The sequence below is a fragment of the Halichoerus grypus genome, chromosome 2, assembly GCF_964656455.1.
Source record: "Halichoerus grypus chromosome 2, mHalGry1.hap1.1, whole genome shotgun sequence".
NCBI lineage: Eukaryota > Metazoa > Chordata > Mammalia > Carnivora > Phocidae > Halichoerus > Halichoerus grypus.
Genome location: NC_135713.1, coordinates 174059267 through 174071650, shown reverse-complemented (window position 1 = coordinate 174071650; position 12384 = coordinate 174059267). Strand labels below are relative to the sequence as shown.

The window sequence follows — 12384 nt, the reverse complement described above, 5'->3', positions numbered from 1 at the left end:
TTATTTATTTGACAGAGAGAGATACAGCGAGAGAGGGAACACAAGCAGGGGGAGTGGGAGAGGGAAAAGCAGGCTTCCCGTGGAGCAGGGAGCCCAATGTGGGGCTCAATCCCAGGACCCTGGGATCATGACCTGAGCCGAAGGCAGACGCTTAACAACTGAGCCACCCAGGCACCCCAATAAATAAAATCTTTAAAAAAAGAAAAAAAACAAGAAGATAATAATGGTAACAGTTTAGAGTAAAACTTGGACCTTTCAGCCAAACCTATTAACCATTATCACTGGAGACAGATTATGTCAATATTACACTTTTTTGGGTACTCTTAGATTTAGTATTAACATACTAAGAAGAAGCTGTATTATGAAAACTAATAATTATAATCACAGTACTTTAAAATCTTTTTTATCATATATGGTTATCATATAGTAAAAAGAGAACATATCAATATCATTAATAAAAGCAAAAAACATTACTATTCATCTAGAATTGGACACATGCAGTAAAAAACATTTGGTTATAGTTCTGCTGAACAAGAAAAAAACATATTGCCTCTATATGCATATGTAATATTTTGTATATGTTGACACCACAAAAATGTTGCTTTACTCAACTTGTAATTTGTTAAATTGTTTTTTGGGGAAAATTAATATACTTATTTATTCATTTTTGATACATCAAAAATTTGTTATCAAGTTCCTTTAAATGTCTAATTAGTCTGATAATATTGTCAGATATTTCTAAGAGGGTCTTAGAAAATTGTTAGAATTGGGGCGCCTGTGTGGCTCAGTCGGTTGAGTGTCTGCCTTCCTCTCAAGTCATGATCCTGAGGTCCTGGAAGAGCCCCACATTGGGCTCCCTGCTCAGCAGGGAGCCTGCTTCTCCCTCTCCCGCTGCCCCTCCCCCTGCTCATGTTCTCTTGGGTCATGCTCTCTCTCTCAAATGAATAAATAAAGTCTTTTTAACAAAGAAAGAAAAGAAAATTGTTAGAATAAAGTGCATAATCCTGAGTCTGCTTTTTGCTTTCACAATTTGTAAATATTTCCACTTTCCCTGTTCAGAGCCTTTTGCGGTTTTCCATAGATAACCCTTGAAGCAGGAGATAATGTGAGTTATTTCCCAGATCTATTTGGAGGAGTGAAGATTGTTGACAATAAATTGTCCTTATTAACACTGACTGCTTTGACAGAGTTTTGTTACTTTTTTTTTTTTTTTTAAAGATTTTATTTATTTATTTGATAGACAGAGAATGAGAGACAGAGAGCATGAGAGGGAGGAGGGTCAGAGGGAGAAGCAGACTCCCTGCCGAGCAGGGAGCCCGATGCGGGACTCGATCCTGGGACTCCAGGATCATGACCTGAGCCGAAGGCAGTCGCTTAACCAACTGAGCCACCCAGGCGCCCGAGTTTTGTTACTTTTAAACTTATCCTAGCTGGTCTAAGTTTTCAGATGAACACACAGCATCTACTTTAAATTTTTGGTTTGCTTTCAGAAAAATTAGTGATACAAGTTTAATAAACCAGATTTTATTCAAATGCTATAAAAATGAGGACATTTTTGGGACGCCTAGGTGGCTAGTCAGTTGGGCATCTGCCTTCGGCTCAAGTCATGATCCCTGGGATTGAGCCCCATGTTGAGCCCCTTGTCGGGCTCCCTGCTCAGCGGGGAGTCTGCTTCTCCATCTCCCTCTGCTCGTCCTCCCTGCTTATGCGCCCCCTTCTCTCTCAAATAAATTAAAAAAAAAAAAATAGTCTTTAAAAAAGACATTCTTAACATGAAATCTTCTAAAATATTCTTTTTCTTTCAGATGGGCCATCTTACTCTAGAAGACTATCAGATCTGGAGTGTGAAAAATGTTCTTGCCAATGAATTTTTGAATCTGCTTTTCCAGGTATGTTTAAGGTAAATGACAGGTACAGAGAATAGTAGTTCTACACCTGTTTCATTGTGTAGTGGTTATTACAACTCAGCTACAAAACCACATATTATAAAAACTACATTATCCTGTATACACCTGAAAGATGGTAAGATAGAGTATGAGAGCCCTGAGGCATCTCAAAATCATGACATGAGAGATGAGAAAGTAGAATAGAGGTGATTATGTTTTATTTATCTTATCATGGTAGACCAGCATGTTAAATACATAGAGAATAATTTTAGATTGCAAAAGCCATCATAATTTCCTATTTTTCTTCACTGTTGTCTTTTTTAAAGGCCCTTCCTAACAAGTCAGGCAGTGTGAACAGAAAGATGGATCATAAGTAGGCAGCTGTAAAATTTTCAATGTACACAGTCTCTCCAGTTAGATTATCTTGGCTGCAAGGCTGTTTCTAAATGTTTTAAAAAATTCTTTAGAAGAACCAAGAAAGATTGAAGAAGGAGGAGAGAAAAAGTGCAAAGTGCCAGGAATGAACATTAAGTCATAAGGCTTGCCACATTTCAACTATTTTCCTCGTTAGAGTAGTTCTCTTGCTCCAGTTTAAAAAAGTAACTTATGATTTCCCATTTTTTATAATTCTTCATAAATATTTAAGTTGATTTAGTAGTGGTATTTTAGATTCTTATTTTATTTTCCTTCCCTTGTAAAAACACCCCTGTGAAGGTCAGTAAAGTTTGGTATTTTTATATCGATCATGCTCTTCCATTTAAAAAAAAAAAGAATAACTCGTCTGTGCATGGCTATGTTGGAATAAATGGAAATTGGTCTCTTCCTAATAGCTAATGACTAATGACTATGGATATAAAATATATACAGTCTAAAAAGCCTGTAATATCAATTTATATCAATCAGCTGCTCCACTATCAGTTATAATTTTCATCAGGATTTAAGTTGATGGCTTTATAAAATATAAACATGTACAAAAATTGTATAAATCACTATTCTAAACAGAAATGACTTGCTTGGTAATATCAAAATTGATCAACTATTTTTATCTCATTTAAAATAATATCCTCATTACTTTATCTCATAATTATATAAACATTTAGATCACTTAGGCTTATGTCTGTGTCATCTTGTAGCTCTCACATAGCATAGCGTTTTGATTTTTTTTGTATTGCCTTTTCTATTTTCTCATTTTTTTTTCTCATTCTTATCAAGGACTTGCAGTGGCACTATTTTTCTATGACTAATTTATAAATAAGCATATGCTTGAGATTTGCTTTTGTGTGTGTGTTTCTAACATACTATGAAGAGCTGAAAGATAGTTTCCATTGAATACCTGTCACCTACATTTTAACATTACATTTTACTACATTCACTTTATTTCATATACAATATGCTTTTAAGTAAGAGTCTGTTATGCTAAGTTGTTTTATTTTCTATGTGTCTTAAAATTGGTAGAGTTAGTTGGTAAGTCTAGCGATAAAAGCTTGAATTACGCTCTTATTTGCCAGGATCCCTCTTGACTGTTTTGGCTATTTAAGTGTAACATACATAAGTGTCAATAGAATTAGAAAACCATCCCTGTAGTAATATCTTTATTTTCAATCTTTTTTGTAAACTCAGTGCCCAATATTTTGCAGAGGAAGCATGCTAAACATAACCAGGGTCTTGTTTCTTGTGCATTTGTCAAAAAGTGTCAAGTTTTAAAAAGCGTGGTAGGCAGAAAAATGCACACCACCTCCAACACCAGTTATCCATGCCCTAATCCCTGGAACCTGTGCATATGTAATCTTACATGGCAAAAGGGACTTTGCAGCTGTATCAGCTTAAAGACTCTGAGATAGGGAGATTAGCCTAGCAGATGGGCCTATCTAATCACATGAGTCCTTAAAAGTAGAGCACCTTTTCCAGCTCTGGTCAGGAAGAGGGAGGGAGGTAAAGGAGGAGAGGGAGAGAAATGACTTGGAAGAAGGGTTAAAGATGCTGGCTTTGAGATAAAGGAAGGGGCTGTGAGCAAAGTAATGTGGATGAACTCTGGAAGCTGGAAAAGGCAAGGAAATGTATTCTTTTTTTATTCTTTTTTATTTTTTAAAGGTTATTTATTTATTTGACAGAAAGAGACAACAAGAGAGGGAACACAAGCAGGGGCAGTGGGAGAGGGAGAAGCAAGCTTCCTGGCCGAGCCGGGAGCCCAATACGGGGCTCGATCCCAGGACCCTGGGATCATGACCTGAGCCGAAGGCAGCCGGTTAACAACTGAGCCCCCCAGGCACCCCTGTATTCTTTTTTTAACCTCCAGAAAGGAATGCAGCTCTGCTGACACCTTGATTTTTTTTTTTTTTAAGATTTTATTTATTTATTCATGAGAGACAGAGAGAGAGAGGCAGAGGGAGAACCAGGCTCCCTGCGCTTGATACAATACTCAATTCCAGGACCCTGGGATCATGACCTGAGCCGAAGGCAGATGCTTAACCTACTGAGCCACCCAGGTGCCCCAACACCTTGATTTTTAACCTAGCGAGGCCCATGTCTGAATTTTAACCTACAGAACTATAAGATAATAAATTTGTATTGTTTTAAGATGCTGAATTTGTGATAATTTATTACAGACGCAATAAAAAACCAATGCAGAGAAGATAATCCACATTTATGGATTGTAAGGCTCAACATCTTAAAGGTGTCAGATCCCTTTAAATTGGTTTGTAGATTTGGTACGCTAGCAATCAAAATCCCAAAAAGTTTAATGTCATTGTTTTTGTGGAACTTTAGCTGATTCTAAGTACATAAAGAATGGAAAGGGCCAAAAATAGTCAGGATAATGTAAAGAACAGTGTTAGAGGACTGAAGTCACCGGATATTAGGACTTCCGATAAAACAACAGTATTAAGACAATATGATATTTGTGTGTGTGAAGGTAGACATAGACAAGTGAAACAATACTGAGAGTTTTTAAACAGACCTACATGTATGTGATCACTTGATTTATAATCAAGAAGACATTGCATTGCAGATGGGAGGGGGTGATCTTGTCAATAAATGGTGTACTGGGTCAATTGGTATCTCTATGGGGAAAAATGCATCATTATTCCTACCTCGTGCCATAGATGAAAATTAATCCCAAGTAGGATTATAAGTCTTAAAAGTTTAAAAGGTAAAAATAAAGCATTTAGAAAATAATGTACAAGAATATTTTAATGGCTTTGAGGTGGAAAAGAGTTCTTTAAAAGGACACAGAAAGCATTAACCACCAAGGAAAAGTTTTTAAGTTGGACTTCAGTAAAATTAAGAGGTTTTTTATTTTTGTTTTTTAATTGGGAGATACCATTAAGAAAATGAAAAGATAAGCAATGCAGTGGGAGAAGTTGTTTGTGATACCTATATCCAACAAGATGGGTGTCTAGGGCATACAGAGCATAAAAATCAATGAGAAAAAGGTAAAACTTTAATATAAAAATGTGTAAAGAAAACTTGAAGAGATGCTTCACCAAAGAGAATATCCAAATAGTTAATGAATGTTATGAAAAGGGGCTCCTTAGTCATCATAGAAATACTATTAAAACCACATATGAAATAGTAGTAGACATGCCCCAGAATGATTAGTTTTTAAGTGATATGAAGTATTGATGAGGATAACAAGAACCTGGAACTCTCATACATTGCCAGTAGGAATATAAATTATTACAAATACTTTGGAAATTGGGGCACCTGGGTGGCTCAGTCACTTAAGTGTCTGCCTTCAGCTCAGGTCATGATCCCAGGGTCCTGGGATTGAGCCCCGTGTCGGGCTCCCTGCACAGTGGGGAGTGCCACTCCCCCTGCTTGTGTTCTCTCACTCTTCTCTGATAAATAAAGAAATAAAATCTTAAAAAAAATAAACAAACAAATAATTTGGAAATTGCTTGGCAGTATTTTCAAAAGTTGAATGTGCGCTTACCCCGTGACTCATAAAGTCTACCTCGTATGTAAACCCTACAGAAACGTGTATATCTGAGCACCAAAAGACATACAGGTAAGTTCTTATAACTTGTTATAGCCCAAAACAGAAAATGACCCAAATACTTATCAACAATAAATACATAAACAATAAGTAAATTGTAACATGTGCATAGAGTGGTATATTGTAACGCAATGAAAATAAGTATAATAGTGCCACACACAAAAACATGGATGAATCTTATATAATCTTGAGTTGAAAATACTAGACCAAAAAATTCAAAAGCAGGCAAAACCTATGGTGACAGAATTCAGGATCATGGATACATCAAAGGGGCTCAGTGATGTGTGGGAAGGAACCCATAGTGGGACTTTTGATGAGATAGCAGTGTTCTATTTCTTGACTCGTTAAAGGTTTCATAGATGTTACTTTGTGAAAAGTCATTGAACTGTACACTTAAGATTTGTTCACTTGTAAGCATGAATACTCTATTTCCATTTTCTGTAAGTTTGCTTAGAAAAACAGGTTTTGAGGCACCTGTGTGGCTCAGCCGGTTAAGCGTCCAACTCTTGATTTTGGCTCAGGTCAGATTAGGTAGTCAGATTAGGTAGTCAGATCAAGCCCTGCATCAGGCTCAGTGGGGAGTCTGCTTGAAGAATCTCTCCCTCTGATTCCCCCCAGCCCCCCCCCAAATAAATAAATCTTTAAAAAAGAAAAATAGGTTTCAAAAGCTCAAGTATTTGTTAATATGAGAATGGATGAAACAAACAGTGGTATGTTCACGGTGGAATACTACTCAGCAGTAAAAATGAACTGCTGCTGCATAGAAGAGTCTCGAAAACCCAATTTGTGGATTTTGTTGTTATGTAAATGTTACCTCAAAAGGTAAACAAAACTGTAAACAGATATTGAACTCTGATTAATGTTGGCCATGCTGATGTATTTATAAAAAGCTGTACTAATGTCTGTAATTTACTTTGAAATGCATCCAAAAATTAAGATGGATTGATGGATGAATTAAGGGATAGATAGATGCAAGTATAATAAAATGTTAATGTTAGAATCTAGGTAATGGGTATAATGTGTTCAGTGTAAAATTCTTTCAACTTTTCTGTATTTTTGAAATTTTTCATGAGAAAATGTTGAAAAAAATTACATCTTTTGTGATGATATTTAGAGAAGGCAAGTAAGTTAAGGAGGAAATGAGTCTTAAAAAGCATATTTAACATTAGTGACAATAATTTTTCTTTTTGAACTATTTAAACTAAAATGCCACCCATATCTTTTGTCTCCTATAGCCTCTTCATCTCCCCTCACCTTCCTCCCCAAGTGCCATGATATGCTGTTCAGATTTCAGGAATGAAAATAATATTCTCTGCATGGTTCTTTTCTTTCTTCTTTTCTGGCTCTGTCTCTCTCTTGCCCACCCTCCCTCCCTCCCTTCCTTTCTTATCTCACACAGAGATTTGGAAGTTGGCCTCTATTGAAATGGTTTGTTTAAAATAAAAACAAACAAACAGCTAAAGTTTAAAGTTCAAAGTTGTTCAAGTGAATCATTGATAACTCATCAGTTGAAAGCTATTGCTAATTCAGATTCCCATCTACAAAGTGGAACTCATGCAGAGAATGTGAAATACTATACAGTCCAGTCATTGGCACCAGTCAATGAAGTTTGATTTACCACTTTTTTCTCTAGGTATGTCACATAGTTCTGGGGTTAAGACCAGCTACTCCAGAAGAAGAAGGACAAATTATTAGGTAAGTTTATAGTTTCAATCTGTGTATTTTTCATTATATAGTTGAAATTTCTGACACCTGAAATATATTGTTAATAAGTAACAGCATGTCCCATTTTAATACAGTCATTACAGTGACACCTTGTTTCTCCAAATTAATTTCATGTTGAAATATTTTTGTTAAAGTAATTTCCTAACCAAGGGATTGGACTAATTTAGAAATCAGATTCTCATTAGCATTAAAATTGTATTGAGTACTGAATTTATTATTTTTTGAAATAAGACATTTTATACAAAAGATAAAAGGTAGCAATTTTTCCTTACTACAAAACAATTCATGTTTATTGTAGAACGATTATAAAGTAGAGCTAAACAAAAAGAAGCAAAAAAATGCCCATCACCTCTGTATTTACAGGTAATTGCTGTTGACATTTTTTTCAGCATTATTGAGGTATAATTGACATCTAATATTGTAAGATATTTAAAGCGTACAGTGTGATTTGATATATGTATCCATTGTGAAAGGATTCCCTTCATCGAATTAACACATCCATCACTAGCCCCTCACATACTTTTTTAGTGTGTGTGAGAATATTTAAGTTCTACTCTTCAGTTATACACTATAGTGTTAATCAACTGTAGTCACCATGTTGTACATTACATCTGCAGACTTGATTCATCTTATCATAAAAGTTTGTACCCTTTTTTATCACCCTTTCTCTATTTCCCCCAACCCCCAACAACCACTTTTCTACTCTCTGTTTCTGAATTAGACTTTTTTAAGATTCTACATATAAGTGCTATACCTTGCAGTATCTGCCTGTCCTTGTCTGGCTTATTTCACTTAGTATAAATTCCTTTCATCCTCATCCATGTTGCTGTAAATGACAGGATTTCCTTCTTAAGACTAGATAATAGTTCATTGTATATATGTACCACATTTTGTTTATCCATTCATTGTTGGACACTTAGGTTGTTTTCATACCTTGACTTTTGTGAATAATCCTTCAAAGAATATGGAAGTAAAGCTATCATCTTCAAGATAATGATTTTGCTTCCTTTGGTTATATACCCAGAAGTGAGATTGCTGGATTATATGGTAGTTCTTTTTTTAAATCTCATGTGAAACCTTTTTTTTATAGTGGCTATTCCAGTTTACAGTGTACAAGGGTTCCTTTTTCTCTACATCTTTGCCAGTGTATATTATCTCTTGTGTTTTTGATAATAACCATCCTGACAGGTGTGAGGTGGTACCTCATTGTGTTTTGATTTGTATTTCCCTGATGATTAGTGATGTTAAATATCTTTTCATGTAGCTGTTGGCCATTTGTATGTCTTTTTTAGAAAAATGTCTATTTTAGGTTCTTTGTTATTTTTATTCTTATTATCTTACTATTAAGTGATACGAATTTCTTATACTTTTTTTTTGATATAATCCCTTATCAGATTTGTGGTTTGCAAATATTTCCTCCCATCCCATAGATTGACTTTTCATTTTGTTGATGGTTGCACTATTGACATTTTTATATACGTATACCCATATGTTTATGCCTTTGTTGGAATTTGTAATTTTTTTTAAATAAGAAAACTTCAAAATATTGTTTTATTTTTGGCCTCCATTTTCACTGCAGATCATATCAAATGATACTTTTACATATCAGTAAAGCCTCTTATAATTTAAATGACTGGCTAATAGGCCCTTTTCATCCCCTATTTTTAATCTCTATTTTTCTTTAGTATAATTTAGTAATAAAGTCTGTATGCCCTTGGTTAGATATGTATTTAGGCAAAATTACTTGTGGTGAAATATCTTGATAATAGGCCTGCACGTTTTTATGGCTGTGATTCAATTTTTAATACATCAAGTATCCTTCATTGCTTGAGTGTTATACCATTATACTCTACATTTGTGTAGAAAGTTTCAGAAACAGGACAGAATCTCTAATAAACTTCGCTTTTAAAATAAATTCAATACATAGTTTGTTACTTATTCTTAAAAGTAGTGTGTATACAAAATTTTCAGTAGTTTTTTCTGGTGTAGGATTGCTTGATAAAGGAGAGTTTACTGAAATAGGGGTGCCTGGGTGGCTCAGTCAGTTAAGCGTCTGCTTTCAGCTCAGGTCATGATCCCAGGGTCCTGGGATCAAGTCCCATGTTGGGCTCCCTGCTCAGCGGAGAGCCTGCTTCTCCCTCTCCCTCTGCCTGCTGCTCTGCCTACTTTTGCTCTCTATCTCTCTGTCAAATAAATAAATAAAATCTTTAACCAAAAAAAAAAAAAAAAAAGTTTACTGAAATAGAGTTGTTTGGAATACCTGAGAACAGGATTATGTAGTCAACATTTAAAGAAGAATGCCAGTTGAGGTTCAGATTAATTGAAGTAGCAAAGTATATTTTCCAGCTTTTTAAAATGGATTTTTTTTAAAAAATGGTTATTTTTTTAAAGAATTAAGCAAAATCCATTTTTTAAAATGTTGTTTTCATAAAAACGCTTGTCTCATGTAGTCTTTTTAATTTTCATGTTCAGAAGACTCATTCTTGTTTATAATATTCATATGTTGACAATGTTGTCTTGATTTTTTTCTGATTTTTAGCTATCATAAAATAAAATTTTAAAAAATATTTAAGTGTACAAATGAGATATTGTAAAGAAATACTGAAAGACTTTTATGTAGCTGCAGTAGCTTTTTTTTTTCTTACAATATTGCAGTCTAATTTCATCACATACTAATATCTTCTGAAGTCAGCATGACTTACCATAGATACTAAGAATGCTACTGAGATAAGCACCAGGTGATGTACGGAATTGTTGAATCACTATATTGTACACCTGAAACTAATATAACACTGTATGTTAACTAACTGATATTAAAATAAAAACTTAGGGGCGCCTGGGTGGCTCAGCCGGTTAAGCTGCTGCCTTCGGCTCAGGTCATGATCCCAGGGTCCTGGATCGAGTCCCACATCGGGCTCCCTGCTCAGCGGGGAGCCTGCTTCTCCCTCTCCCTCTGCCTGCCTCTCTGCCTACTTGTTCTCTCTCTCTCTCTATGTCAAATAAGTAAAACCTTAAAAAAATAATAATAATAATGAAATAAAAACTTAAAAAAAAAGAAATGTTGATTAAAAAAAAAAAAGGAGGGATGCCTGGGTGGCTCAGTCAGTTAATCATCTGCCTTCGGCTCAGGTCATGATCCAGGGTGCTGGGATCAAGTCCCACATCGGGCTCCTTGCTCAGCGGGGGGCTTGCTTCTCCCTCTGCCTGCTACTCCCCCTGCTTCTGCTCTTCCTCTCTGTCTGTCTCACTCTCTGACAAATAAATAAAATTTAAAAAAAAAATTTTTTTTTAAAGGAAAGCTATATAGCACAGTATATATATTTCTTGGCTTAATTATTTTGCAGATGCTTATAGCATCCCTATTTAAAAATATAATGTTGGCATAATCTCATGTTTTTATAGAACTTTATTCTACTTGCATTATTTCATCTGTTCCCTAGACTAACTGCATTAAATTAATGTCACCATCCCATTTTATAAAAGAGGAAACTGAGATTCACAGAAGTTGAGGAACTTACCAAAAATTGCATGGAAGTGGCAGAATCAAGTCTAGAACTTTTTTCATCATTGAAAACAAATGATCTGCTTTCTGTATTCCTTACTTTTATTTTTTTATTTTTTTATTTTTTAAAGATTTTATTTATTTATTTGACAGAGAGAGACACAGCAAGAGAGGGAACACAAGCAGGGGGAATGGGAGAGGGAGAAGCAAGTTTCCCGCTGAGCGGGGAGCCCGTTGTAGGGCTCGATCCCAGGACCCTGGGATCATGACCTGAGCTGAAGGCAGACGCTTAACAACTGAGCCACCCAGGCTCCCCTGTATTCCTTATTTTTAAATAAATCTGAATTTTAAATTCTAGATTCCAAATTGACTAATTTCATTTGTGATTTTTGAGTTTTGTTTTATTTTACCTCCATTTTCACTTCTAAAAATTCATTTGAATTTTTAGGATGATTTTTAAAAGATGAATCAGGTTGGTAAATAAGCAATGAGGTGAAAGAAATATTTGTCTCTAACATAAAGGGTCAGTAATTTGTTTCAAAATTAGTATCATGACTTCTGCTGCTCTGCCTACTTTTGCTGAGTGAAGAGCTCAGCAAATCCTCTCCCTCAGAAGCAACTGGACAAAATATAACACTGTACAAAATTGTCAGCCAGCTATTTCAGGACTCTGGAAACTGACCTAAGGTATTCAACAAGTTGAGAAGCATTTATTCAAGAAAAACTACTAAACCTTGGTAAGAATAATGGGAATCCATAGTAATTTTACCTAGGGCTGATCCCATTCCCTCCTACCCAACATGATAGTTTTACCAAGGCAGAGATGACAGGGCTGACTTGATTTGGAATAGAGCAGGGATGAATGCCTGCCTAAGAGAATTGTAACAAACAGACAGTGATCATGGTGGCAAATAGTCAAGGAACATCATTAGCTTGGGGTTGAGATACTGGTTAAGGAAAGCAACAAACTGAGATACCAGTGAAAAGTTTAACAAAGAGATCCAGAGAACAAGACAACCATAGTATGTATTGATAAACTTCCCCATATCACAAATGATCTGGAAGGCTGCTCATATATACAAGGCTATGCACAAGCTCAGCAGAAACCAAAGAGGGTCTTAGCTATCTATTAATTCCTGATTGAATGTAAGGCCTTGCACATGCAGAAAATAAAAACCTAGGAAGTTTTGTAACCTGCCTGAACTTTGCATCATTTCCCAAACTGAACTGATGCATCAAGAAAAAGGTGTAAGTGTCACTGGCTCAAGATGTTTCAG

The 12384-nt window shown here is 35.4% G+C and overlaps 1 protein-coding gene across 3 annotated transcripts in view; it reads left to right on the top strand.

Moving 5' to 3' along the window:
- The window catches only part of USP32 (ubiquitin specific peptidase 32), a 213257-nt gene that overhangs the window by 139575 nt on the left and 61298 nt on the right, over positions 1 to 12384 (top strand). For all 3 annotated transcript variants that reach the window (XM_036120979.2, XM_036120978.2, XM_078064134.1), the window contains 2 exons: positions 1806 to 1889; positions 7514 to 7575. In XM_036120979.2, the coding sequence (XP_035976872.2) occupies positions 1806 to 1889; positions 7514 to 7575 (146 nt within the window). The remainder of the gene's footprint in view (positions 1 to 1805; positions 1890 to 7513; positions 7576 to 12384) is intronic.